The 27822-nt window shown below is 38.8% G+C and overlaps 1 protein-coding gene across 27 annotated transcripts in view; it reads left to right on the top strand.

The window, feature by feature from the left end:
• Positions 1-27822, top strand: part of KIF1B (kinesin family member 1B) — a 97091-nt gene that overhangs the window by 64353 nt on the left and 4916 nt on the right. For 10 of the 27 annotated variants that reach the window (XM_033007685.2, XM_042794193.1, XM_042794200.1 and 7 more), the window contains 24 exons: positions 101-349; positions 5777-5895; positions 7694-7779; positions 7926-8055; positions 8396-8555; positions 9182-9272; positions 9869-9987; positions 10967-11022; positions 11539-11739; positions 13678-13786; positions 14424-14490; positions 15906-15990; positions 16251-16356; positions 17876-17902; positions 20680-20794; positions 21352-21485; positions 22013-22074; positions 22792-22937; positions 23303-23542; positions 23953-24024; positions 24644-24765; positions 25539-25688; positions 26186-26378; positions 26982-27100. In XM_033007685.2, the coding sequence (XP_032863576.2) occupies positions 101-349; positions 5777-5895; positions 7694-7779; positions 7926-8055; positions 8396-8555; positions 9182-9272; positions 9869-9987; positions 10967-11022; positions 11539-11739; positions 13678-13786; positions 14424-14490; positions 15906-15990; positions 16251-16356; positions 17876-17902; positions 20680-20794; positions 21352-21485; positions 22013-22074; positions 22792-22937; positions 23303-23542; positions 23953-24024; positions 24644-24765; positions 25539-25688; positions 26186-26378; positions 26982-27100 (2958 nt within the window). Of the gene's footprint in view, positions 1-100; positions 350-5776; positions 5896-7693; positions 7780-7925; positions 8056-8395; positions 8556-9181; positions 9273-9868; positions 9988-10966; positions 11023-11538; positions 11740-13677; positions 13787-14423; positions 14491-15905; positions 15991-16250; positions 16357-17875; positions 17903-20679; positions 20795-21351; positions 21486-22012; positions 22075-22791; positions 22938-23302; positions 23543-23952; positions 24025-24643; positions 24766-25538; positions 25689-26185; positions 26379-26981; positions 27105-27822 lie in introns of those variants that run through there. The other 17 variants (XM_042794205.1, XM_042794202.1, XM_042794209.1 and 14 more) reach the window with 7 other exon arrangements.

The raw sequence follows: 27822 nt of genomic DNA, 5'->3' as shown, positions 1-27822 counted from the left end.
TTCAGGTGGTCTCTGTGCTGATGGCAACAGACGGCTGTTAAATGAAGCATTCTTCTTTCCCCTCACTCTGTTAATTGGTATTCCGTTAACTGATATCTAGCTCCCCCATATTCCATGGCTGCGTGAATGAGCGTCTTGCTGATCGCACGCCCTCCCCCACTTTCTCCACGGCTGATTCTGACATCACTGAACTGGCTGATGAACAGCAGGATGAGATGGAGGACTTTGATGATGAGGCCTTTGTGGATGACACTGGCTCCGACGTTGGAACTGAGGAGGGATCAGACCTCTTCAATGATGGGCGAGACCCGTTTTACGACCGATCCCCTTGGTTCATTTTAGTGGGAAGGTTGGTGAGGTTACTGTGAGAATGGCCAAAAGGGACCAGCTCTTGCTGTAGGCTGCAATGGCTTTGCCTTGTGCTGCATAAAATACCTGTCAAGCCAGCCAAAATATCTATATACATGAATTGGAATTGCCAGAGAATGAGTGCAGTTTAACATTGACTTTTAAATTCCTATGTCAGAGGCCATGAAGGCATAAATAATAATTGAGAAAATAATACTTAGATGCGACAACATGAGAAAATATATTTCTATTTTTAGATTACATTCATTCTGTGCTGTGACAGTTGTTTTGCTTCTGTACAGTATTTAAGCATTATTTATAAGTGCTCTATTTAGCCATTGCAAGATCACTGAGATAGTATTGCGGTATGTAATTTTCTCCCTTAGAAGAGAATCTGAGAGTATGGTGGAAATTCTTTTAAGTCCAATCCAATAAATCCATTTATTGAAAACTCATCTAACATCCTCTGTGTCTGAAGAGAAAAGATGGCATGAGGAGAAAGAAGAATGGCTCTTTCTGGATGCAGAAAACAGCATTCTTTGAGATGATCTTGCTTCTCAGATTATTCATGACTCTTGGTACCAAGTATTACATAGTGAAAGGTCATTAAAATTCACTGGCTGGTGGTGTTTATCGGCGCTTTCCCTATGTGCTGTGCTTTAATTTCCAAAAGAAATTTGTTTAATGTATTTTAAAGTATCTACTTTGCTGATCCAGATATGATTAAGGTGTTATTAGACCTCAGTCTGTGGTGCAGACACTAAGGACAGCAAGTTGCATTAAAAAAATGTAGTGCTTTGCACTGTTTCTTCACAGATAGTCTTGTTCAAATATGCAACTCATGACAAGAAACAGAAAGATTTTATTTAGTGACTTTGCTCCCCTTTCTTCTGCTCCCACTCCCTCTGTTACACTTTTTCGATCACTCTAAGCCATTCTACTTGTTAATACAGTAGGGGAGGTGGTTTCCACAGGCATTGTACAAAAGAGGGTGCAAGACTCGATGGCTGGTGGAAGGGAGGAACAAAGGAGAAGGGACCAGAGCCTGACTTTATCCTTTTCTGTGACTGTAAGCAGGGAAGACTTCATGGTCAGGAAGACTAGATCTTTTTGCAGTTTCCTCAAATGCAGGAAACTTGATTGGTTTATTTGTAATAATGTGGGACTGAGTTTGTCAGTCTTTTATCAAGCTTTTAGCTCAGTTTAGCTGTTTTGTCTAACCTCATTTTTTGTTTTTAGTGGACATGTTTACAAGCTGTGATTAAAAGTTGGAACTTCTTTCATTTAGTCTTTGAAACAAAAATTACAGTTACTAAAGGTGCAAGTAATTGCATTAGTCCGCTTTGATCTCTGTGAACTTGTGCATTTATGCGTAAAGTCTGATAATGTGTTTTGTAAAATTTAATTCTTTAAGGTTAATCTGATCCACAAGAGTCAGTTTGGGAAAGCCATTTTAACTGGCTTGAGAGTGGTTGTCAGCTAGTTAAAGCAGACATGTGTTGTCTGCAATGGCTAGGGCTGCTTTCTTGTACCAGTGCTGGTATGCTCAGCATATTCGCCTGTTGTGCCTGTTCTTTCAGAGTGGGACCTTTGGTGCATGGGGAAGAGTTGAGCTATTCATCTTCGTTTCACAAACTCTTCAGGAAGCACAACACAAGCTGAGCAAATACAGTGTATAATGAAAACAGTTGTGCTTCCTGGCATTTGCACAGCTTGCTTCCCATTTCCATGTATTAAAAAGAATACTGAGCTCTGTGTCTATAGACAGCCATATGGAGCTGCAGCAGTTAAGGGTACTACCCTGAACCGTGTAAGCTGCACATATTGAGGAACTACTTGGGTTGTAAATTGTATTGAGGACTGAAACTTAGTTTGTATTACCTCTGAGTGGACATCTGAATGACTGTTTCTCAGTTGTTGGTTTCTATTCTGTTGTATATCTATTCCTGTTCTGTTCTTCTGTTGTGCTGATTCTGTCAGCAGAAAGCTGTTAGACTGTTTAGCACCACTGAGTAGAAACTATTTTAATTCCTAAGTGTCTTCCAGCATAAGAATTCTGCTTTTGAACAGTGTGACTTAGAAGCATCAGAGTGTATGTCCATCTGCACAGATACTGTCTTGAGCACAAGGTAGTGTTCAATTTATAACAAAACCAAAAATTCCTTAGTACTTCTAACTGTGTACTGTTTTATATGTTGTAGAATGTGTAGGACAAGAATAAAATAATTTTTATTATTTTGGGGGGTAAGAGGGGTGTGATCAGCAATAATGAGTCGAGGTCACAAAGGAGAGGAGGAAAAATCCGTCATGTAGTTAGACAAGTCCTCGGGCATCACAGTATTCTCTCTCTGTGTTGTGACTCTTATTTGTACTATAACTATTAAAGAAAAGGAAAAAAAAAAAAGAGCTGGTCCCTTTAGCCATCTCTTCTGGCATGCTGGGCTGTCTTTAAGCTGTTTCTATTTAATGGTGTTACATATCAAGTATTTGCTGTTTTTAAGGGAGGTGGGAGAGGACTATGGGATATTTTACTTAAAACTTGAATTGATGTGTTTGTTTTAAAAATCTCCGTCATCATTCTGAGTTCTGTTGTTTTTGTTTTGATTTAAAAAAAAAAAATTGTGTTTGTTAAATTTCGTTTCTAGTTTTGTTGTGAGTATGCCATTTTACCTCACCAATCTTTCTGCTAATACAGCTTCCCCTCTTTCAGTCTGCTGGGCTAAGGTGCAGGGGGACACTTGCATATGGGATGTTTGGGGAGTGGGAGTCCTCCCAGATGTGGGAAGAGGAGGAGGATAACGTTAAGATTTCATCCACTCCTAACTTGGTACTGTCTTGTGATGAAGCAGGTGGAACGGCACTGGAAGGCAGTATTGCTGCATAATCCAGCTCTTTTCTCTATACAGCAAATTGCTATTGCTTTCCATTCTGCAGAAGAGATCCATCATTTTCATCACCAAACAGGAAGCTTAAAACTTTTTGCATTGTGTGCTTTTCTTTCTCTAAGTTAAAATGATTCCAGTGAGCTCTGTGACTAGATTGAAGGAAGTTAAGGAAGATCAGAAATATTTTTTTTCTTTGGGATGGTCATTCTACTAAGGTGACGAAATTGTGATTGCTAATAAAGCTGAATGCTTTGGCTGTCATATGTTGAACGGCAGCTTCAGAACTTTAGCCATGCAAGTAAAAATACATTTTTATTTTTCATGCAGTTAATGCTTTAACTTTACAGTAGTTTGGCTTTGAAGTAGGAAGGCTTCTGTAATGACTGCCTCTTTTAGTTAGTGAAACTGCCTCTAATTGTATACCTATCAATGCAAGGCTATTTAGATTTCTTTCTGTTGGGGAAAAATGTCCGTTCTCCCTAGCTTGAAATGTGGTTTTCAAACTGCGTGTGTTTTTCATGTTGAGCATATAACTACGTACCTTCCTGAACTCCATCCCTGGTCCAGTCCAAGTGAACAATTCCAGGTTGTTAGTGTGAGGGCTGGTTTTCTTGTATGGTGGGATGCTGCTTTCTCAAATGAGCACCACTTGAAATTTCAAAGCTAAAAATGAAAATGTTTTCTCAGAGAAAAAAAAATACTAAATTTCCATTTTGTTACTTTAAATTTACTCTCTTCTCCCTTCCCCTGCTTTGTGAGTGCTTACCTCACTTTGGAGCAGACTGAAAAGGAATTAGATCCTAATCCTAGTTAAGTGTTATGTTGCCGGTTTTTTTTTGTTGTTGTATGGTTTTCTTCATTTTCTGTTTCACTACTTTTATAGCATTATTAATTATTCTCTTTTCTATTGCATTTTGTTGCCACTTTGTTTTTTAGTAGCATTATTTTTGTCTTTTTGGCTCACAACTGACACCCGTTTGACTACCTTGTCATTTCAAGATCATTCATTCTGGGAACAGGCATACGAACCCAAGGAGAAACACTTACCTTTTCTAACTTTAGTCTTTAGCTGTGTGTCCCAAGGAACTGAGTTTGGATCAGTCTTCCCATGTTCGCGGAACAAATTCTACAGCTGATGTCTCTAGACAGAGGCAGTGAATATCTTTATTTCTCTCCCAGTCCTCCTTTGTTCATGCAGGACTTTTCCTATGAATATTAAACAGTCACAGTTATAAATCTGAGGAATTAATTATACTTAAAGAAAAATAAAAAGGACTGCAAGAAGGAAATCCAATTAAATAAATGACTGGTCTTTAGTATAATTAATTATGCATAAATTAATAAAAATTACACACATAATTGGTTAGTCACTTTATATTTAATGACTGGTAAAACTATTGGTTAAACTTCTATGCATCTCAGTACACTTCTGAACCCAGAAACAGCTCACTTAATAAATGAAATCCTCAATTTTTCCCCTTGTTGAGAGCCATTCTTTATGTGACTTGTTTGGCTTCTCAGCATTTAAAGTTTTTGCTCAAGCTAATCACGCTGAAGTGTGGTGCTTTAAGAACTTCTGCAATTCATTGCAGAAACATAAAATAACTTAATAATGTTAGTCTAACTTTTAATTTAAAATCTATGCAATAAAACTTTTTAACTTATTGTTCCAAAATAGACCCTGCTTGTATATAAATTTAAAAGTTAGTGTATGGCAGGATCATTCAGTACTGGGCCTAAATGCTGCTTTTTCTGTTGTAAACGGTAATTTCTAAATGATTGCTCTAGAATACTGTTGTGGTGGTTATTTTTTTGTTGTATTTTTTTTTCTTTTCTTTTTTTGGGGGGAGGGGGGGTAAGTGTGTTAAAGAAATAAATATAATACTCCTAGAGATATTTAGCTGAAAAACTATCAGTCTTCCACTATAAGTACACGCAGTGAATCTTCCAAAGAACCTATTAGATGACTTATGGTTTATTGGGGATTTCTGATTACTCTGTGTACAGTGTTATCAAGTGAACATAGAAGAGAGAAAACATTCAGTCTGTTTTGAAGAGTGGTTTTGTATGTTCAGTAAAATATTTGAGGCTGTGTGAACACAGTAGATCAATTCCCTTTTAATTTATTACTTCAAACTACACTTAAAGAGTTGAAAACCCAAACAATTCTTTATAATCAGTAGCTCCTTAGTAGATTTCTACCATCTTGCTGACAACTCCATTTACAACTGTAGTGCATCTAAAATTACATTCTGTAAAGCCATCATCCTCAATTGTCTCCATATGTTTTGTAACTCACTAATACAAGCCTGTGTCTCCAGTATACTCTGATTTAGAGCATTTTGTGGCTTCACTTGGCTTTGGCACTGCTGCAGAGCCCTGTGTGGACAGTATGGGTACATGACCACAGTGCAGGTCTAATAGGTGGAGTCTAGTAGACTGTCTGAAGATTTGAATGTCCCATTAGCCAACCAAATACTGCAGTCTGGTTTTGCAGATGATTACCTAATGCTGTTTGTGTTTTCTTTCCTTCCTATTACCAGAGCGTTTGTATACCTGAGCAATCTACTGTACCCAGTGCCTCTTATTCACAGAGTAGCTGTTGTCAGTGAGAAAGGAGAAGTACGAGGATTTCTGCGAGTAGCAGTGCAAGCTATAGCAGGTGAGATATTCAGAGCTTTACATTGCAAGTCCTTGGTACACTGAATAGCTGTAGCTTTGAAAAACAGGCAAACAGATCAAACCAGAGTAATTTTGGTGTTGCAAAGAACACTTGTTCTTTATTATTAACTAATTAAAAAAATAGGTTTTTTCATTGGTGTGAATCATATGAGCCAAAGATGAACAAATCTTGAAATAATGCTACTGATCAGAAACTTCTAAAATGATGGTGTTGACCACTGAAGTTTATACCTGGCAACTAATGCAACACTGCTTTTTAAGGCAGTGAAAGGGCTAACAAGTGTCAGTAAGTCTAAAAACTAAAAATAAGCAAAGGTTTTCTTTTTGGCACCCAGTATAAACAGTGGACAAGGGTATATGCATGTTTGATAGTTGTGGTGACTTGCAGAAAAGGTAAAAGTACCAAGTGTTTGCTGTTCTCAAACTATCCTTTTAAACAATGTGCAGTAATGTGCTCCTTCATTGTCTGACTGAATAGCATGTGAAGAAGTTCCTGAACTGGTGGTTTTCAGCATAGTATAAATAGAAACCAGCAGCAGTTTTCCATTTCATAGCCTCAATAAAATATGTTGAGACTTAGAAGCTGCTTTAACATACTGTTTAATCACCGAATTACTAACTTTTCAGAAGAGAAGGGTAGATATGTGGGGCTGGTAACCACTTCATCCGATTTTGAGCTGCCGTTGTATGTGTGCCAGAGCTTAACTGCAGTCCACTAGTCAGCTGCTAATATTTTATACTTTTTCAGTATGAGGTGAACTAGTTGAGTTTTACTGCTGGTAGTTAGCCATGTCTTACCCATGCTGGTGAGAGCACAGATACTTCCCATAATTTGTCCTTTCCAGCAGTGGCTAACTGGCAACATTTCTTTATTGTTTAGGTAGGGTAGCTCTGGAAGTTTCACTCTCCATGGGAACATATAATGAAATCTCAGACTCTGAAGTTGTGTAAGAATCACTCTGACAGGGACTAAAACAGCCAGTGAAATAAAATCTATTTTAATGTGTACAGAAGTCTCATTTCTAGTTTGGTTTGGTCTCCTTAGCATTCACCAAATATTTCCAAAAAGATATTCTATTTATCCAACCAAATAAATAGAACACACCATTGAGAACAGAAATTGAACTGGGGATGTCTCTTGAAAAAGGGCCATGGCATTAGCTGGTCCCTAAGTGAAGTTTTGGAACACTTTCTGAATCTTGGGATTTTTCCTGCAAGAATGCATTTACTGTGGAAAAAATATCTGGTGTTTAACCAGGCTTCATTGTTGTTACTCTTCACAAAAAGAATAAGGTTAAATGGACAGATTGTACTGACAGAACCGCCTTGCAGACTTACATCATGTACTTGTGAAGCTTTGCTAGTGTTACTGCTTAGTTTATGGCTACAGAATTTTAGATCGCAGTTTAAATCAACATAAGTATACACTCCTATGAGAGTTGTTGCATTATGGTATGTTAATTTACTTCAGGTATAATAATCAGAAGTAAATAAATAATCAAAATGAGAAATAAAGTTGTTTTGCATTCAAAATTCTCTAAATATACTAAATATACTTAACAGTATGTTCATGTTGACAATTCATGGCTTGTTTTGTTTTCCCACACTTGAGTTCATGATGGATAGATTTCTGCTATGATTTTTTCCGGCACTTATTCTAATCTCTTATTGGATGAGTGGAGCCGGGCTTCCTCTGCTTTACAGACTCATTTCTACTGTAATCAGAATTTCCATGTAGATAACTCTCCATTTTTTTTCCTTCTTTTTCTGTTTTTTAGCTGATGAGGAAGCCCCAGATTATGGATCTGGTATTCGACAATCTGGCACAGCTAAAATTTCATTCGACAATGAATATTTTGATAAGGTAAGAAGTCTTAAAACTGGGTTAGGTTTCTTTGAGTGCAGTAGTTTGTGCTTCTAAATAAAGAGTAAGTATGGCAGGGGAAGAAGGGGATGGCAAAACCATGAACTGCAGGGGTCTGTTACATTCCTTTTCATTTAATTTTTCAGAGTGATTTTTCTTCAGTTGCGATGACTCGGTCTGGACTGTCATTGGAAGAATTAAGAATTGTGGAAGGGCAAGGACAGAATTCAGAGGTTACCACTCCTCCAGAGGAGATAAACAGAATGAATGAGCTAGGTAAGCAAGAAATATGTAGTAGTTTTGGAGAACTCCTCTGGGACACTTTGAAGCAGTGATAAAAAGGAGTTCTGAGTGTCCTTCAAGAATATGGTAGCTGGGGAGAGGGCTGCATAAGGTAGATGCTGGAGTTATTAATTTGAAGAACTGTGCAGAAAAACTGTTCCCAGGTATTTGGACCTTTTGATTATCAGTAAATAATTTGGGCTCAAAAGGAAAATGAAAAAGTGTGATGGAACTAAACTGTTGCCTGAAGGAATATTTTAAGAAAAGAAAAGAGGGGGAGGGAAAAAAAAAAAGGAAGAAGTGATTTCACCTGGGATGTTTGTGTCTCCCTAAGACTTGAAGTCAGCCACTTTGGATGGAAAGATGACTATGGAAGGATTCACTGAGGAAATCGGTGATCACTTGAAACTGGGTAACGTGTTTACCTTCCGTGTGACAGTGCTACAGGCCAATGGCATCCTTCCTGAATATGCAGACATTTTCTGCCAGTTCAAGTAAGAATTTGTCCTTATTTACATTAGGCAATTAATGGCTTGATAGAGAGTGCAAATAAAAGCAGCAAGGGAGGGTCTGATTGAGAGCTCTTCAAATCAGTGGCAGTGTGGTGTAGCAGAGAAAAACACCTTGTCAGTTACTGGAATTCCTGTTATGAGCTGTACCTGCTTTGTGTTAGCATGGTGTTAAGGAACAGAGTTTTGCAGAAAGGAATTAAGAATCAGAGTGGACTATTAAGCTACTAGTTGTAGATATCTTAAGTTTTTGCCTGATAATGGCTTTTAATGTGAAAAATTCAATATGATACTGTACATATGCTCAATTGGAATGAAAGCTATATGACCCTTGAGTAAATCAGTAGCTCTCAAGTGAAAGTGTTCATTGGCTTAGTTTCTTCAGAAAGAGAATGAAAAATGGGAGTAATAAAGATACAAAACAAGTACAGGAATTGTAGGCTAGAGTATTCCTAGCTTTAGGCCATCACTCAACTCCCTGTAAAGTTCTAGCAGAGTAAGTTTACGGGTTTCCTTTCAGTGTTGAGTTCACAGCACAGCAATCTAATCTTCACTAAACCGTTCTGTGATGTGATTTATTTATTTTTTTATTTATTTATTAAATTTTGAAGCTTTTTACATCGGCATGATGAAGCTTTCTCAACAGAACCTCTCAAAAACAACGGTCGCGGGACTCCCCTTGGTTTTTACCATGTTCAGAATGTAAGTAAAACTTTACATGAATAGTAAGTGCCTGTTGCCTGTTTTAGCACTGGGAGTTATGTGTTATCCTTCTTGTTAAATTCATGAGAGGTGTATGGGAAAGGGGGTCAAGGGGAATTAATAAAAATAAACAGCAGGAGGAGTGATCAGGTGAATGATGTAATTGCCAATGGAGAACAAAATACAGAATGATTCTGTGTAGCAGATTTAACTCTTCTGTTTCACCTCTACTTCCTGCTTTTGAATTCTGTTTCCTCTCCAGGATGTTCAATGAAAGCAGTCTAGAATTCAGGAAATAAATTGTATGTGGATAGCAGTGCTCATGATCTCAGATGAACTGAATATATCTATTTTTATGAACTGTGTAATCCTTTGGTTACATGTAGCTTCCTATTCTCCTGCTTAAAATGACTGATATTGAGTCTTTCATTTTCTCCTTTATTGGAGAATAGAATTAATGCTTAAAGAAAAAAGAAATGGAATAGCTTTTACTGTGAGTGGCACTAAACCATATGAAAAATACAGACTCCTAAAATTCTGAGTTACAAGATTTCATTTTTGTATGTCTCATTTTCTTTCTTTACTTTGCGTAATAGATTGCTGTGGAAGTGACGGAATCATTTGTGGAGTACATCAAAACAAAGCCTATTGTGTTTGAAGTCTTTGGACATTATCAGCAGCATCCTCTCCATCTTCAAGGACAGGATCTCAACAGGTATTGTTCGGTATTCTGGCATAAAGGCTGTTTCTGATCATGCTCAGGTTAGCTCTGCAGTTCGAGCAGTACTTTTTCATACTCCTGAAATTATGCAGCCACACCCTCATGAGTAGGATTCCTGAGAGAGGCCTATTTATCTCGTGTAGTATGTTTTGTTAGTGAGTGATGAAATTGTTCTACCATCTCAAACATGGAAAGCAGTTTTGCCAATACATCTGCATCCACCCTACAAACACTGTGGTGGTAGAATATTGTACTTAAAACTTCAATGGTGATCTCAGTGAGTTCTGGGTAAACCTTAACAAGGCTCCAAGATGCAGTGTTACCTCAGGGCAAGTGGCCTGATGCATAAAGGTAAAATGACAAGAGAGACAAGATTAGGGGGAAAACAAAGGTTTTCAACCTTTTGATGTATTAGAGCCAAAGTTGCTGGGCATTTAAATTTTTGGAATTGGGGAAGGGAACGCTAGTCATCCTTGTCTTCGGAGCTTAAGGGAAGAGGCTATTGTCTGGCCTGCTTGGCCTGGTTAGCCCTCCTACTGAAGGAGCAGCTGCAAAGAAGCAGCATGTGCTGGTTTTAAGAGGAAATGCCAGCTGAGGCTTGTTCCTTTTCCTTAAGTTATTTTAGGAAATGCCTGTTACCTACTTAAATTTTCAGTGCAAAATGGGGGTAGAGCAGTTGGAAATTGTAAGTTTTTATTTTTTTCCTTTTTTTTACTGACAGCTAGGATTAATTAAGTCAGAATAGTAAAAGGATATAGGTTAGTCTGAGAAGTGGGCTGAGTCCACTTGTTTTCCTGATAGGTGATATTTACCTGCCTTCATGGGATTGTGAGGATATTTTGAGAGACAAAAATGAATGGAAGGATGGAATTAGGGGGGTGTGTGTGTATACGTACATGCATGTTTCTGTATTGGTATATATTTTTTATGTTTAGCTGCCTCTATATTGAAAACTCTTTTAATTTCTCTATAGCCCTCCGCAGCCTTCCCGGAGATTCTTTCCTCCCCCTATGCCACTCTCGAAGCCAGGTAAGAACAGTTCTCCAGTTCTGTACATCAAAGGTCTGCTACTGAAAATGAAGACTGTAGTGTTTTCTTAAGCTATTCAGGACATCAAGAAATGTAATGGAGTGAATGTTGCAAAGGGTGCTGGATCCGTCTGTGCTGGCTGTCTTCCCTTCTGTGTGTTCTTTTCAACCTCCTCTTGCAGGAAGTGATTCTTTGTTCATTAAAGGGTAGAATTTCATTCCTGAGGTGTTGACCATACTCCATGAGATCTGGCTATGACTCTTTATGTGCTTACTGAGCACTTGGCTGGAATTTGCTTATTCATTAACCACTTCATCTTTTTGCTCTCTAACATTCTTGTTTAGTGACTCAGTCTTGTTGAAATGATCCTTGGTTTTCTTTGCTTAATTGTAATAATGCATGCTGTACTTATGTGTTTTTTTCCCATTTCACCTTGTAATTTCCTCCTTCTCCAGCTTTCTCTCACCTGCATATTTCTACCATCCTTTTTTTGTGTGTCTTCCATTCCCTTTGCAGACCATGAAAGAAAAATTGAGTTGATTAGGTATCTTATGTCTGGCTATGTAAACGTGCATGTGCTGAACACACTATCCGAGCATGCCAACGTGCTTGCATCCTCTGCTGTGGCTGCTTTCCAGGATGGAGCTGACCAGCTGCCACCTTTTCTCTTTCTGCCTATTCCCAGTTGTCAGAGTGAGCGGGCTCCTAAACGAGATGGTTAGTAGCCAAACTTGATCTATGGTAGATGTAGAAGTAGTTCCAAAACATGCTTTAAAATTCCTTTTTCCTTATCTTTATCATGTAGTATCCTTGGGACTAGAAACTGCCATGGTTGTGGTCATGGGAGCATGATGCTGTGCTTAAGTTTAGGGCTATTCTAGAGAGAACCATATAGAGAGTCTACAAACTCCGGTGTGCTAGGGATCGCAGACTTTTCTGTGTCACTGGATCTATTCCCTGAAATGTCCTGAACCTCTGATTTTCTTTTGTGTCCTGTTGTACATAGCTTTGTGGTATTGGGATGAGAGATGCTGCATAGGAAGAACCAGCTAGCTGTAGAGCAAATGTGCCGCTGTGTTTTGCATAGGTTTCCTTTTTGCTCATCTTTTTTTTTTTTTTGCCACTAGCAGTGCTGTTCCTCACTTATATTTGTGTTCTCTTTTATTAACAAAAAAAACAACCAACCAAAACTCAACATGCTGGTTATTAATTGTGCCAGAGCAAGTCCATGAGAATTACTGGAATTGCTTTCATGTTTAGTTAAATGTGTCTTTCTGCTGTTTTCTTGGTGCTTTTGAGTTTCTGTGCTTAGCAGTAAACTTGAGTGACTTGGTGTGTTTGATGTTCCTCTTGCTGTGAACAGGATTGAGTCCAGCTGTTCATGTGCAGATACATGATATGATGGGTGTAAGAGAGTGACTGCCCTGAGTGATGAATGGGAAGAGTAAGTGATAACACTGGAGCTTGCTGCCTAGTATGATGGAACTGTAGTGCTGTAAATAACCATTTCTTGTAAAATCTGTCCCTCTAAGGTAGCTGCTATTTTAGCCAGAAAAGAAACAGAATTCACTTTTTTTTTTTTCCAGAAGAGACTACACAGGCACATGTATAAGGACCTTTTCTTAACTGGGGTCTATTACGCCCTTCCAGTGCATGGGAAATTAAGTCATGGTGGAAGCTGAAGGATATACAGAGGTGTGAAGACAGGATAACCTAATGAACACTTGAATAAGGGAAGAATGGGGCTTGAGAGCCTTGAAGGGAGAATAATTATTTGGCTTAATAAAAGCAATGAGATTACTATGTGAAAGGAGAAAAATTGGAAAATCAGCTGCAGAGTTCTAAAAATACCTGTTAGAGTAGATAGGAATGAAACTTTTAAAATGTTCTCATTTACAAAAATGCAATAGAGAAGTTGTGCAATGATAGCTAAAAGGTGTGATGTAAGTATATGTGAAGGAATATCAGATTATTTATAGAATTTCACTTATCCTTTTTTTTCTTTTAATATGGTTTATCCCTACATTTGTATGAAAGGAATTAGAGAAGATCTGGCCAGTAGTAATCACTAGTAGCAAAAGATAAGGAACCTAGAAACATACTTTGGCAGGATTATAGCTCTGGGATAAGTCTTGTTCAGCCTTTTTATGTACAAATTATTTTATCTAAATGGTTACAAGGGACTAGCAGTTTGTAACATGAAGAAGACCAAAGTTTTAAGTGCTAGATTTATTTTTTATTCCCATGTGTGGGGAAGGGAAAATGTATTTTACGGGTGAGTAATGTTGCAGATGAACAGACTGAAGTAATTCTAAATCACAAACAGTTAAACCATAAAGTAACTGATGCACCTTTAAAGAAACTCTTTTTCTGTGGATCTAGAAAGACTGAGTATTTTTACAAGTGTTTTGGATACACTTTTGCTTTTTTTTTTTTTTTAATCTAGTAACTTAGATTTAAAAAACAAAGCTTTGAGAAATAATGATAGATGTAAGCAATATGATTTTTGTAGAAAAGGATGTGGTCTGCATATGTACATAGAATGCATAGGATCACTGAAATGACATGTGTCTGGGAGCCCTAGGGTAAGCTTTACTGGTTCAGTCTTTGTAAACCATTCTTTTTTTTTTTTTCTTCTTTTTTTCTTTCTTCAAGTGCCAGCTACAAAGCTAAATACTATGAGCAAACCCAGCTTGGGCCAGAGTGTGAGCAAATATGATCTCCTTGTGTGGTTTGAGATCAGCGAATTGGAGCCAACGGGGGAGTAAGTCCCATCTTAATCTTTTGTGTTTTAAGAGCAGTGGTTTATGGGAGCTTGATCTTTTACCCTTTGTTCTGTTCAGGCAAGGTTGATATTTAGCAGTCATTATTGGGTGGTGGCCTGGCTGGTTTGTAGTGATTGAGTATAAATTCTGCTGGTATTCGCTGTCCCCATTGGGAGGGACTGAAGAGATGGAATGACATCCTTTCACATTTGAAGTACTCTTTCCACTTTGAAGGCCTGTGCATGTGAGCTGAATGGGTACTGGCAAAAGTTATCCTGTGTGGGCTATGAGTTTAGATTCTTTGGCTGTCTAGAGATTTTATGCTCCAGAAGTCATCTAGCAGGCCCTATTTTATGTTCACCTCTGCTACGGAGATGGTTTTCCCCTGACAGGGCTTTAAGGATCATTTTGAGAAGCGAGTTCCACAGAGTTTTCCAGAAGTACTGGAAGTACAGTATATGATACTTTAATATTTCACTGATACTGTGGTGCCAAAGAGTCCAGTCTGAGAGTCAGTAGAAACACTCTTATTTCTTCAGATATTATATGGAGAGGTAACTGTTGGCAGCAGAATACAGAGTAAAGTTGCTGTGCTGGTATATCTTTCCTGTCTGTTGATTGCACTGTCTCACACAGGTATATTCCTGCTATTGTGGACCACACTGGAGGCCTGCCCTGTCAGGGGACATTCCTGCTTCACCAGGTACTAATGAAGGCTGTAGAACAGCAAGTTTAATCTCTGGAGGGGGATTAGAATGCTAATAACTGGATTTTGCATCCTTCATGTCTTCTTTCCCACACAGCTGTCTAATGATAGCTGTAGGGTCAGTCATCTGTCAGTCTGTACTTAGTCTGTTAGCTTTGAGCTATGAGGAGAGTATGTTTGGCCTCTAGTATATTGCTGTTTCCCTTGCCTATCAGTGTGCATCCCACTCATGAAAGATGAAAACTTTTCAAAAAGCAGGAACCTTTGCGACTGGATTTGTGCCTTCTGTGTTCGCCAGCATCTCTGCTAAGGACACAGAAGGATCATGTGGACTCAACTTTCATTGGTTCTTTCTCACTGCATGTGGCTATGAGACAGAGCTACAAAATGACCATGTCTCAGTGCATTTTAAATGCCTGTCATAATCCTTAATAATAATTTGTCTTTAGCTAGATTCTAAAGATAATCCTAGTTAAATACTGTTTATAGGTTTATGTTATATTTTTTCTACTCTCAAATTCTCAGTTCCGTTTCACAGAGTTTACCTGTGACTTGCATTTCCTCTTTCTCTTAAAATGATAGCAACAGTTCTTATAGTTTAGGAATAATGGTCATATTGCAATAATTTCCTTTAAAAAATTAATATAGATGTTACTCAGTTCTGGATCTACTGGTGTCCTCATCAGAAACTTCCAGTTTAAACCAGAGTAATTCTGACCTCTGTAATTCCATTGCCAAATCCACAGTGTAGTCAAACATCTTTCAGCTTCTTTTGAAACAGTTACACACTAAGCATCTTCTCCCTGGATAGTTGTCTTCTACATTTGAAAGAGTGGGATCTGTTACAACTAACACCTGGGGAATTTTTCTTTTTCAGATGTGGTGTTTATTTCTATTTTACAATTTTACCTTCTTCCCAGCTACTACAGAATTTTATTATATTTTGACTTGTTCAGGTACATGTGACAAAGGAGGCCAATATCTGCATGAGCAGTTGCTATTTTCTAGTAACTTCTTTTGGTATATACGCTTTAATATAAATACATAAGCACACATTAGCCAAGTATTTGCTTGTTTTTTGGTCAACTCTGATATATCCCAGGGACCATACATATCTTCTTTGAGAGTGTAGCAACAATTTCAGGAATGTTTTGGGTTAAAAACCCCCTGCCTTTGTGGATCGAGGAGGGAGAATTGTAGTTTCTGTTACATATGAGAATATAATGCTCCTCTTAAGTTGATTTTAGGGCCCTGAAAGACACAGGTGCTTGTTCACAGTTACAGGCTAATTTAAATTATCTTATTTTCTTCATTTTTGCAATATAAGTGCAAAATGGATGATGTTAGTGTGTGTGTGTGTGTGTGTGTGTGTGTAAATACTTCACCAGTGTTTTGTTTTTGAACTCTACCAGGGAATCCAGCGTAGAATCACAGTCACCATTATCCATGAGAAGGGCAGTGAGTTGCACTGGAAAGATGTGCGAGAGCTGGTTGTTGGTGAGTATATTGTTTTGCATGTTGCTATAAGGAAGAAAAAGTAAGAATGATAATTTTTCTTTGCATCAGATTCTGTTGTGTTTATGAGTATTAGCTGTGAGAGGAGGATTTTGAAAAAGATCCAGAGGAAAAACTTAAGTTTTGCAATTTTCACTTACAGCTGCTTGTTAATCACAGTCTGGAATTATATTTGTGAAAACAAATTCCTCCTGTGTTTCAGGTTTAGTTTTAATTGATTCCCCCCCTCCTACCCTTTTCAGGGCGTATAAGAAATAAAGCAGAGGTAGATGAAGCTGCTGTGGATGCTATTCTGTCTTTGAATATTATCTCTGCAAAATACCTGAAGTCCTCTCACAGCTCCAATAGGTAAGTGGATAAAGTGAGCACTTGAGCAGGAATCTAAAATTTCTTTAACTTCTGAGGTATTGGGACGATGTTTGGAAAGTTAGGAATGTTGCTAATTATTAAACTTAGAATTCCTTGGGCACAGGACATAGAGATGGAGAATGAATGTTACCATAAATTCTTGCTAAAGCTGAAGTCCGTTGGTCTACATGGAGGATTTCTTGATAATGCATTTGAATTACTTTCCATGTGTAAGCACCATAAAGGGAGGATAGAAAGGAACAACTTAAGCAAGTCTCAGAATTCAACCCAGAACTTTTAAACTGACATCAACGTTTGTTGCTAGAATACAGCATTGAGGTACAGGGGCAATCTTGGGGGATATATTTATGGATGTGGACATACCTATATTATTCCTGGAACAAGCATGTGACAATTTAAGCAAGAGCCGTGCTTTATAAGTGAAACTTCATAATTTGTGGATTTATACAGCTGTATCACATTTACTCCAGTTCTAATAAAGGAATGCCTATTCCATGTAACTGCAGTCATTTGGGCAACAGCAGGGCCCCTGGCTGAGGGGTTTCTGGCTGCTTGTGTCTCATTAGGGTGCATTGCCGTAAAGATCAGTCAGACTCCACATTGTTTTGCTTCAGTGTCTGCAACAAAGGGCAGTGAAGCAGAATGCTGCATTGCCGGCACAGACTCTCCCTACTCTGACATCAGCCAAGTCACTTGACCACTCAGTGGCTCTGTTTAGCTGGTGCAAAGCAGGAATATCTCTGAAATTTAACTGAGTGTTTCCAGAGGGGAAGGTGTTGTTTTGGAGCCCATTTCTGCTGCAGCTATTGAACGCTGGAGGCAGTATCCTACTAAGAGCTGAAATGGCTTCTTCCTTCTCCATTAGAGGCTTGGACTTTGAAATAGCACTGTGATATTAAAGGTGGATTCAGGACAGTGCTCCTACCCGCTGAATGGCTTCCTGCCACCTAGTGACTGCAGATGCACAGTGACTCTTTAGCAGTTAGTCTTTGCCTCCCACTGAGAAGTGGATGTTTTAGTGTATTTGAATTAATGGATCAGTATAACTGGAACATAAGAGGACTGTTGCTCTTTTCTAGTCTGATTACTATTAGATTTGGTTGGAAAGCCCTATACTCCCTGTTCTCTAGCAATTCCAAGGAATTCCTATATAGCTCTGTAGTTTTCTATTAGGTGGGCCACTTGGATGAACAATGAGTGTGAGCTCATTGAATGAGTGAAGCTGTTGATCATCTCTTGCCAAAATGCCAAGGTTTAAGTTGTGGGATGAGTGCACGGCAGGGTGGTGGAGTGGGATTGAAGCCCTGGTAAGGGATATGTCTTATGTTTGCTCATTGTCTGCAGACTTATTTTCTAGCTGGTTTGTGTGGTTTTTGTTGTGGGGTTTTGGTTTTGGTTTGTTTTCGGTTTTAAGTCCACTTGTTTTGCTCCTCTCAGCTGTTGCTTTTTTGTTTGGCTTTTGGCTGCACTAACTGAAGCTCTTTCTATGTTTTTACAGGCTCTTTCTTGATAAGGATATGCCTAGGTATTTTCTGTTTGCTTCTTTTGTACATAAAGATTCTTGAAAACAGAATGCTTTATGTCCCATTTTGTATTGCTCCCACTTTCCTTTTAGCTTTTACTGAATTCTGTTAGCACACCTTTTAGCTCTTGAAGAAGTAGTATACCTCCTCCTCCTTTGTGTCAGGGGTTTGTTAGGTACAATTCAGTGGGGAACTCGTGAAGGTAAACTTTCATTCACATGTAAGAGATCACTTCATTCAGTCTTTCTGATTTGCAAAATGTGCCATCAGAATATAGTCCCTATTTGTAGTCCTTGCTATTTCTTCCTTTGTTCTGTATGAAAGAACTACATTTGTAATTTCTTACTATCTCTGACTCTGTAATGCTTGCCATATTGAAGTACCAAGTCAAGGACTGAATGATTAGGTTACTTGAAATTCCAGCTCAGAATTACACTGAACAAAAAGCAGTGGCTGCTGTGTGACTGGCATTCATCCTCTGTTCTTAGGTTGGATTTGCATCTGAAATTTAACCATGTGGTCGCTGCTCCTTAGTTTACCAGTTGGCAGGGAAGTGAGACATGTAGTAGCTGCTCAGACTGGATTTCTCTTTCACCTTCCAGATTGAATCGCAGCCAGGCATGCTGGCTGCACAATCTGGGACAATTTGCACTCTGCTTTCTGTCTTCTGCCTTTTTGAAAAAGGGAAGACTTAAGTCCTCAATGTTTTCAATTTACCACCTTTCACTAATGCTAAGATCCACTTAAAAATCAGTTTTAACTATACATTAGTGCCTTTAACCCGTTTCTCCTGTTTTCCATGCTTTGCTCATCTGTGCTCCATTTTCTTCCTTGCACTATTGGCTATGCTGAAAGAAGTTTGCTCGCTTCTGGTTTTTGTCTCCCCGTATAACTATACTAGCAAGTTCTGGTTTGGACAGGCAAGACTGTGTATATTTAACTTCCTGGCTAGACAAAATCCAGTGGAGTAACTGTTTCTAAGCTATACTTGACTTCAACTTGGTTTTCATCCAAAAATCCTCATTTTGCTAAAGAAGGGCATTTAGTGCTGCACTGATGAACATTTATACCTGTGTTCTCCCTTCATGGTGAGAAGTCATGTTTGGCAAATGGTGCAGAGCTGATTCAGGGGCTTTCCCATCTGTGGAAAACCAGGTTTTACTACTTTTTCTTCCATGCAGATAGTAGATCTGGAGCTTGCTAAACGTTTAAAACAATCACTCTCATAATTAAGACATGATGAAAGATAAAACGTAGGGACTCGACACAGATATGTAAAAGGTTAGGGGACAACCTATGTTGTTTGCCTAATCCAACTCAAGTAAGGATTAGTACATTACAGTGCTTTTAAAGTTGTCAAGTACTTAGCCTTTAGAATGTGTTTCTCTGTAAAATTTTTAATAGAAGCAAGACATTTAGAAGTAATTTCTTAAGTATGCTACTTCAAATGCAAACAGTGTTTAGCAACATTCTCATATTACTTGATTGCACAGTTCGTGGTGTCTCAGTGTATCAGCTCAGAATTGTGTAACTGGTATCAGGAAAGGGGGAATCTTGGGAACTCTTATTTGAGATCAGAGCTCTTTGTTTCTGATATGTCTGCTCTTAGGCTGTTTCATGTTTCTTCTTGTTTTGTTTTATTTCTTTCTTCCACCTCCACCCTGCTTTTTCTCATTTGGTTTAATTTTCTGTTTTTCTGAGTTGGCCTTGGGCATTAGTACAGAAGCTCTTTAGAGATATAACTTGTTTCTAAAAAATAATATACGTGAAGCATCTTCTTGCTTTTGGTACCATGTCATTTGGACTCAAAATGGGATAGAAAACCTCAGCAGCAAGGGGACTTGGGAGGGAAATTATATGGAGGTGAAAAAGAATTAATACCTTCTTTGTCTGTTACCAGTGTAGAAAAGCATGCTGTATGCCTGAATAAGGGTATATAGCTTCTTTCCAAAAGAACCTCCGCTGAAATCAGTCTCTACCTGTGAGAAAGGAGAAAGCTCATTTCTCTAAGCCCCTGTTAGAGTGGAGAGAGTATAATGGTGACTCTAGATCTGATGACTTAGCTGTCCTGTGTATGATGCTGTCTCTCACTTCTTACTTGAACAGGTGAACTTCCTTGATTGGTGGGGTAGAACTGTGGGAGCCTTCAGCTCCTTTCTTTCCATGTACCAAATTGAAGAAACTTCTTACAAAAGTTTGTGTTAAATCTGCTAGTTTTTGCTTGAAGCTAGTAGGGACATAGAAAACTTTATCACTTCAGTATAGGACTTATCCCTACCTATCAAGCATTCTGATTTGCTATCAGAAGCTGCTGAGTTTATAAGAGAGAGTATTAGAGGGATCTTTTCTGTTTCTATATGTTACTCCTAAAATATGATGTAGAATAAGTGTTACTTGTAAAAAAAGAATCTTCGCATACAGTTTGGAGGTTCAGCTGGACTGAATTGCACCTGAGGCAATAGAGAGGAATTCTGTATGTTTAGAAACACTGTTCTTTAGTGATGGCTTCCCTATAGTGTTATGACAGCTCTTGTTCTCTTCTGTATTCTCTCTTTACTCTTTTAGATGAATCTTTCATAACAGGCAATGGTCTCTTATGTCGCACTATTTGAGGTAGAAGTAAGTAATCTTGGGAAAGAAGAGAAGGTCTTTGCTTCAAGTCTTTGTTATCTAAGCCACTGAGGCTCATTGGAAGTCAAGGAAGAGATGCTTTACACCGAACTATGAGAGGGGTGGAGAGGAACTCTTACTATTGAGCTTTTATCATACTTTTTTCCAGGACTTTCTATCGGTTTGAAGCAGTTTGGGATAGCTCCTTGCATAACTCCCTTCTCCTCAATAGAGTGACACCATATGGAGAGAAGATATATATGACACTTTCTGCCTACCTGGAGGTTAGACACCTATGCCTTCCTTTTTGCTTGTGACTCAAATATAACTATTTGAGACAGCAGACAGTGTGTACCTGAGATAAATACTTACTGGACTAAGTGTTTTTGAATCATGAAGCTAATGAAAGTCTTTATTGAACAGGGTGGAAAAATTTATTCACAGTTAACACCTTGATGTCAAGGTATTACTGCCTTGCAACAAATGTGAAGCAAAACTGGGGATCTCCTTACATTTCTGTGCCTCATTTTATCTATTTTTGTATCTGAAAATCCACTGAAATCAGTGTCTGTTGCTATGTAAGTACTACTAGTGTTACAAACCCTGGCCTAGCTCTTTGCTTTTTGTGCAAGACACTGTTGTTTTGTGTGGTACAATTATTTCACCCACAAGATGCATCAAGAAATTTGACAGTTCTCTTTCACAGAAGCACATATGAAAACCCTTCACCAAAGACCCAAACAAGAACAAATTTCAAAAAGCTGACACGCTAAAAGAGGGAAGCAGTATAATTTGGCACAGTTATCTGCAGCCACTCATTCATTACTGTTTTTTCTCCTAGCTTGACCACTGCATCCAGCCTGCTGTTATAACAAAGGATGTTTGTATGGTCTTTTATTCACGAGATGCCAAGATCTCCCCACCGCGATCACTACGCAGTCTCTTTGGCAGTGGCTATTCCAAATCTCCAGATTCGTAAGTTCAGTTACCAATTCTGGTGTTGATGTTTTATGTCAGCATATGGTCTTTCTCTCAGAGAGCAAGGGGAGACTGTAGCTCAGTTTTCTTTATTTCTTCCTTGAAAGCCTACCTAGCTATACTTCTCCAGACCAGTTTTGAACATTCTTTCTGCACTTAATTCAGTGAAACTTTGATGGTTTCTCTCTTCATTGACCCCTGTTCCAGTCTTCTGACTGAACAGTTGGGAAGAGAGATCCATCTTTCAAGCTTGCACACAGATTACCCTGATCCTGACCTAGAATTTACTGCAGCAGCTGCTGTCTGAGTCTAATGGGGGGGTGAGGGGAAACATGGGGCAAATGCCATTTTTAGAGATCATGCAGTCTTCCCTGCCTATTTCATGTAAAGATTAGAATTCAGATGTAGTTCTAACTAACAACTATCCTTAAACTTCAAATTTGGGGTCCATTTAACTAAAGCTAATGCACTTTATTTCTGAAGATAATAGGGTTTTTTCCCCCTCTCTGGTTTCTTTTGAACAGCAATCGAGTAACTGGGATCTATGAACTAAGTTTATGCAAAATGTCAGACACAGGAAGTCCAGGTAAGCAGTGACTGGGTGTTCAAGTGACAAAGATGCTGTAAACTGAAATATTGCAGAAAATATCATAAGCAGAACTGAGTAAACACTTCTGTCCTGATGGGAAGCAGTTCTTGTGTTTCATAGGAGCAATGGGACATTGCTATTCCATAAAAAACTTATGCAGACTTTTACTTTCAACTTGGGTCTGTGTTTACCATTGGTGAACCAAGGATTCCCTGAACACTTTATATTTTCTGACATGGGTATGGCAGGGAACAGGGCATGTACCTGAGCCATAGACTTAGGGGGCATAATACATGGCTCATAACTAACACAGTTAAGACTTGGTTTTGCAGCAACAGAATTTTCTCTTTGTCTTTTGAAGAGATTGCCGATATCTGAAGCAAGCTTGGTAACTTGGAAGGAATGTAGTTCACATAGTATCAGTATATTTTTCCTCCAAGACCTAGCAATTGAAGTTCTTCCATTGAATTAGACTGAACAGGAGTTTGTGTTTTATCATAGTCAATAGAAAATATCTGAATGAAGGAAGGAAGGTGGACTAAATCAAATCTTTTTGGGATGTGTGATTGCTGTTAATGAAACTCTTGCCCTGTACATTTCCAGCCAAAGAGCAGAAGTGTTGGTTCTTCACAGGTTGCTAATTGGTAAGTGTTTCTTAGTGGCATCTCTCTGGCTATGTTTTTAACATGTTTTATGATGTTTTTCACTGGTCAGGAATGCAGAGGAGGAGAAGGAAAGTCCTGGATACATCTGTGGCCTATGTACGAGGAGAGGAGAACCTGGCAGGTTGGAGGCCCAGGGGTGACAGCCTCATTCTAGAGCATCAGTGGGAACTGGAGAAACTGGAGCTGCTGCATGAGGTGAGTAGAGACAGGGGAAGTAAAAGAAAAAGCACAACTGTACCTTTGAATTTGCCTTTAGTCTACCCACTGTGAGACCTTCTGAGCTGAACAGGTTCTCATATGGGAGTTTGTTCTCAAAGTGAAAATTTAAATCTATTCTCCAACAGAGAGGATAGAAGGTGTGTGGCTGGCTGCCGAGTAGAAATCTTCAACTCAGAATTTCTGTGTATTCAAAGACAGATTGAACTTCTAGTGCCACTGTAAACTCCCCTCCCCAGGGTAGATATTTAGTGGTATGAATCTTAAAAGAATGCATAAGAATTCAATGCCTGTAAAACAGACAACGTTCAGGAGCAGATGATACTGATTTCTTTCCTTACTAGGTGGAAAAAACCCGACATTTCCTTCTGCTTCGTGAAAAGCTTGGTGACAGCATCCCCAAGTCCCTGAGTGACTCATTGTCTCCCAGTCTAAGCAGTGGAACCCTCAGTACCTCCACCAGCATTTCCTCACAAATTTCAACTACAACATTTGAGAGTGCTGTGACCCCCAGTGAGAGCAGTGGCTATGACTCAGCAGATATAGAGAGCCTGGTGGATCGGGAGAAAGAGCTGGCCACCAAGGTATAGCATGAGAAAAGCATCATGGGTCTAAATTGAGGTGCCAAAGATGATTAAAGATTAACAATGAGCTTCTCAGATAGCATGGTGAATATCCAGTATTGTGTGAGTTTTGGTTTAATATGCTCTATATTGAAATAATATATTCTCACCAGCCTGTGCTGGGGGCTAGGTTTGTGCTATGGCTGTACCTCGTTCCCCTTTGTTAGTCGTTCTGTAAATTAAACTTGCTAATTTTATCAAGGGAGGTGATTATTCCCCTCTTCTGGGATTTTTCACATCAGTTTGGAATTTGTTTCTTTTTTCATGAGCTGCCAAGTGTGTCTTGGCAAATTGCCTCTTGTGTTCAAATTTCTCTGAAAATCTAAATGTAAAATTCTTTTCTGTGTCTGTTTTTTTTTTCCCCCATTCAGTGTTTGCAGCTTCTTACTCACACTTTCAATCGGGAATTTAACCAGGTGTACAACAGCATCAGTGATTGTAAGGTAAGTATTTCACTCAATACAATACACTATATTTGTAGAACAATAGCAAAATATTTGTAGTTCGTGGAATCTGCTGATACTGTGAAGAGACAAAACACATAATTTTAATTTTATTTATTTTTCAGTCCATTGAAAGCATTTGGCTATTCAGCATCAGGTTCCAAAGGTTACTGCAGGAATTAGGCATGGTGTGAACTTGGACTATAGTATAGCTTCTAGTTTATTAGAAGACTGGAAGTGCTCTTACTGTCTTTCCCTACATGTGCTTTCCCTATGCAAAAGGATAAATGGGCTCTTTTAAAAGGTCTGACTGTAAGCACAGAGACATCAAGTTGCAAACTGTAGTCTAATATTCTACTGAGGAAGTCAGGGTGTGAATAATCAGAAGTGTAGGACATTAATAACAAGCTGTGTCTACAGAAGTGCCGTTGTATTTTCACCCCCAGATGGGTTTATGATGGTTGTGTGCAAAACTTGGACTACTGAGCAGGGAAATGGCTCATAGAAATACTTTTCTGTTATCTGAGCCTTTGGCATGCTGAATGCCATGTTCTAGCCAGGACTGAACACTAGTTACAAAAACCTCTCCTCTGTAATATGTGTATATTTGTCCTTGTAGTTGTCAGATATTTCTCCAATTGGGCGGGACCCCTCGGTGTCAAGTTTCAGCAGTGCTACCCTCACACCTTCATCTACCTGCCCTTCTCTGGTAGATTCGAGATGCAATTCAATTGATCAGAAGTAAGTATAGGGTATTCATAGAAAAACATTACTTCTCAGTGCTTCACAAATCTTTGTTACGTTTTCTGATTTTTTTTTCCTCCCCCTTTCTTCCTTTTTCGTACTTTCAGATATTTCTCTGTACAGCCTCCTTACCTTCTCCAATCACTCAGCACAATTATTTTCCCCCATTTTGTTATTTTGAAGTGTTTTGTTTTTTCTTTTCTCTTTGTGCTGAAAGAACAGTCAGATGCTTGTCATTCCAGTGACCAGTGCATCTTCAGTGAGTAGAGTGCACAAGTTTTGTTCAGAGGTCTGTTAAAAAGACCTACTAACAACAACCCAGAATAAACCAGTTTGGCCAGTAATCTCTGTTTATCTTTCTCAGCTGTATCTATAGAAGATATTTTTTGATGAAATTGGGAATAACTATTCAGTGAAAGACATGTAAATTGTACCTTCTCAGTTTAACATCCCTCAGAGGAGGAGTGCTGTATATTTTACATCAAACCACAGTAAGACGTATGTCTGCGTTGTGACTGTGTTAGATGAGAAACAAGGGAGGAGAAGTGGGGAAAAAACTTACCAGCAGTTATTGGAAGTTTTAATCCACAGATTTCAAGGGGAATGCTATTTGATATTGTATGAAAGGATCCCAATGTCATACAAAAAATCTGGACTAGAGGGTGAAACTCATAAGAGAGGCTAGGCCGTAGATGTGCTTTAAATTCTATTGTCACATTCAGTTGGTTTGTTGTGATTTACTTTTCTTTCTTCACTTTTTTTTTTAAAAGGACACCAGAAGCAAATTCTCGTGCCTCCAGTCCCTGTCATGAGGTGGAACAGTTCCAGCTAATTCCCACGGTGGAAACTTCTTATCTTGCCAGAGCTGGAAAGAATGAATTTCTAAACCTTGTTCCTGATATTGAGGAAATCAGACCAGGGTGAGTTTTCTATTGTCATGTGATCCTGGCTTCCTGAGAGCTGTCACAAGGGCTTTCTGAGATTTGTAGTTTCTTTGCCCCATTTGATGAAGTTAAATTAAACAAATGACAGAAGAACTGTAGAGTCCTGTGTGATGGGGGGCAGGATTGATGAAGACTGTGTTGATATTTGATCTCTGCAGCATTTATTCCCTGCATCTACTTAAAGAACAGGTTTTCAAGTGTCTTAAATATAATGTCTGTTATCATCAAAACCATGGCTGAAGTTTAGATCTTTATGGGTCCTTCTTTCTGTCAGACTTCTGGATAGTTCTTGAAGACAAAACTCAGCTTGCTATAGAAGAACTTTTTCATAATAGTTGCAGATAAAATATATTAAGGACCAAGTGTCTTATACAGTGTTTTGTAGCTAATAGGGATACTCAGTAGGTGCCTTATGTAGGGGAAAATGGATTCTTGCTTATCTTTGAGTTTGTTTTGTTTTGTTTTTTTTCCAGCTCTGTGGTCTCAAAGAAAGGATACCTTCACTTCAAGGAGCCACTCTCCAGCTCCTGGGCCAAGCACTTTGTGGTGGTTCGCCGTCCCTATGTTTTTATTTACAACAGTGACAAAGATCCTGTAGAAAGAGGAATCATAAACTTATCCACAGCTCAGGTGGAATACAGTGAGGATCAACAGGCAATGGTAAAGGTCAGTCTGGGACCTACTGTTTGTTTACCTATACAGCAGGAACATTACAGGTAGTAGTGCATCCATACCACCCAGTGTCTCATCTCTGGTCTGAGGAAAACACATCTGTGTCTTGGAGAATGTCTGGCATTTGATGATTCTGCCCACAGAGTTCCCAGTTTGTTCGTGGTTTCTTGTATTTTGGACACATTTGTACAAAAGACTGAAACTGCTGTTATGCATCATATTTGATTTTATGAGCATGTGTATCTTCACCCTGTGTGTTTGGTTTTTATAGTTTCGTTTGTGTGGTGTTTTGGGGTTGTGTGTTTTGTTTGTTTGTTCAAAGAAACCCCAAACAACACACACAAACATCCTGCAGGGACTCAAATTAACTTTACTGGTCCATCTCAGCACCTCTTAAAGTCTACACTCATAGTTAAAACTGTATTTTGTAGATGTCCCATTTGACTGACTAATATCCTGGAAATGACCAGTGAAACTTAAATGGAAGACCTTAGGTGTTATGGTTTTTAGGAATGTGACATAGCAAACTCTTCCTCGGAGAGGAAGTACACATCAGCTTCTGTGCTCATAGACTTTAAATTGTCCTTAATATTTCAGACACCCAACACATTTGGTGTATGCACAAAGCATCGTGGGGTCCTGCTCCAGGCCATCAATGACAAAGACATGAATGACTGGTTATATGCCTTCAACCCACTTCTTGCTGGCACAATACGGTAAGAGGCAGTTCATGGGCAGAGAGCGCTGCAAAGCATAAGGATTGTGAGATAGTCATAAGCAAGGAGGCAGATAGTGTGTCACAGAATTTAATCTTGTTCTGAAGAATTTGATAAGATGGGTGAACCAGAAGAAGGAGGAGGGTGGAGAACAACAACAAAGAAATCAAACAAGCCCTCTGTTTTGGGAAATTCAGTGCCTGTTGCTTTGGCTTGTGACATTCTTACGAGATTTATCCAGTTTGAACATGTGTGGTATGCTTCATGCAATACTACAATTGGAGGCCACAAAACGGTTTCCTTGTACTGCTCTTCTACAGATTTATAAAGCTTCTTGCTACCTCTGTGCAGACGGGTCTGGACTGCCTTGTGAGCTAAAGCAGAAATTCTCATTTTATTCCCTTTTTTTAACTTTTGTAGAAGCCTTCCCTTTGATGCAGGTCACAGACATCCCCTGCTTTCTGGAGAGATCTTACTGTGCTACAGTAGCTCTTCCTTTCGGTAAAAAAAAAACACAAATCCAAAACCAAACCAAACCAACAACAACAACAAAAAAAACAACAAACAAACAAACAAACAAACAAACAACAAAAAAACCCCAAACTAAGCTATTTCTATACAGCATCAAATAATTTCTCAACAGTGCAGTTCTTAAAAGATCTCACCTTCCTTTAAAGGAGCACAGCAGAAGAGTGAGAATTCTTTCTCATTACAGCCCTTGA

The sequence above is a fragment of the Tyto alba genome, unplaced genomic scaffold, assembly GCF_018691265.1.
Source record: "Tyto alba isolate M040663 unplaced genomic scaffold, T.alba_DEE_v4.0 Super-Scaffold_20000042, whole genome shotgun sequence".
Classification (NCBI taxonomy): domain Eukaryota; kingdom Metazoa; phylum Chordata; class Aves; order Strigiformes; family Tytonidae; genus Tyto; species Tyto alba.
The sequence above is the reverse complement of the archived record's forward strand: the minus strand, read 5'-3'. Positions and strand labels throughout refer to the sequence as shown.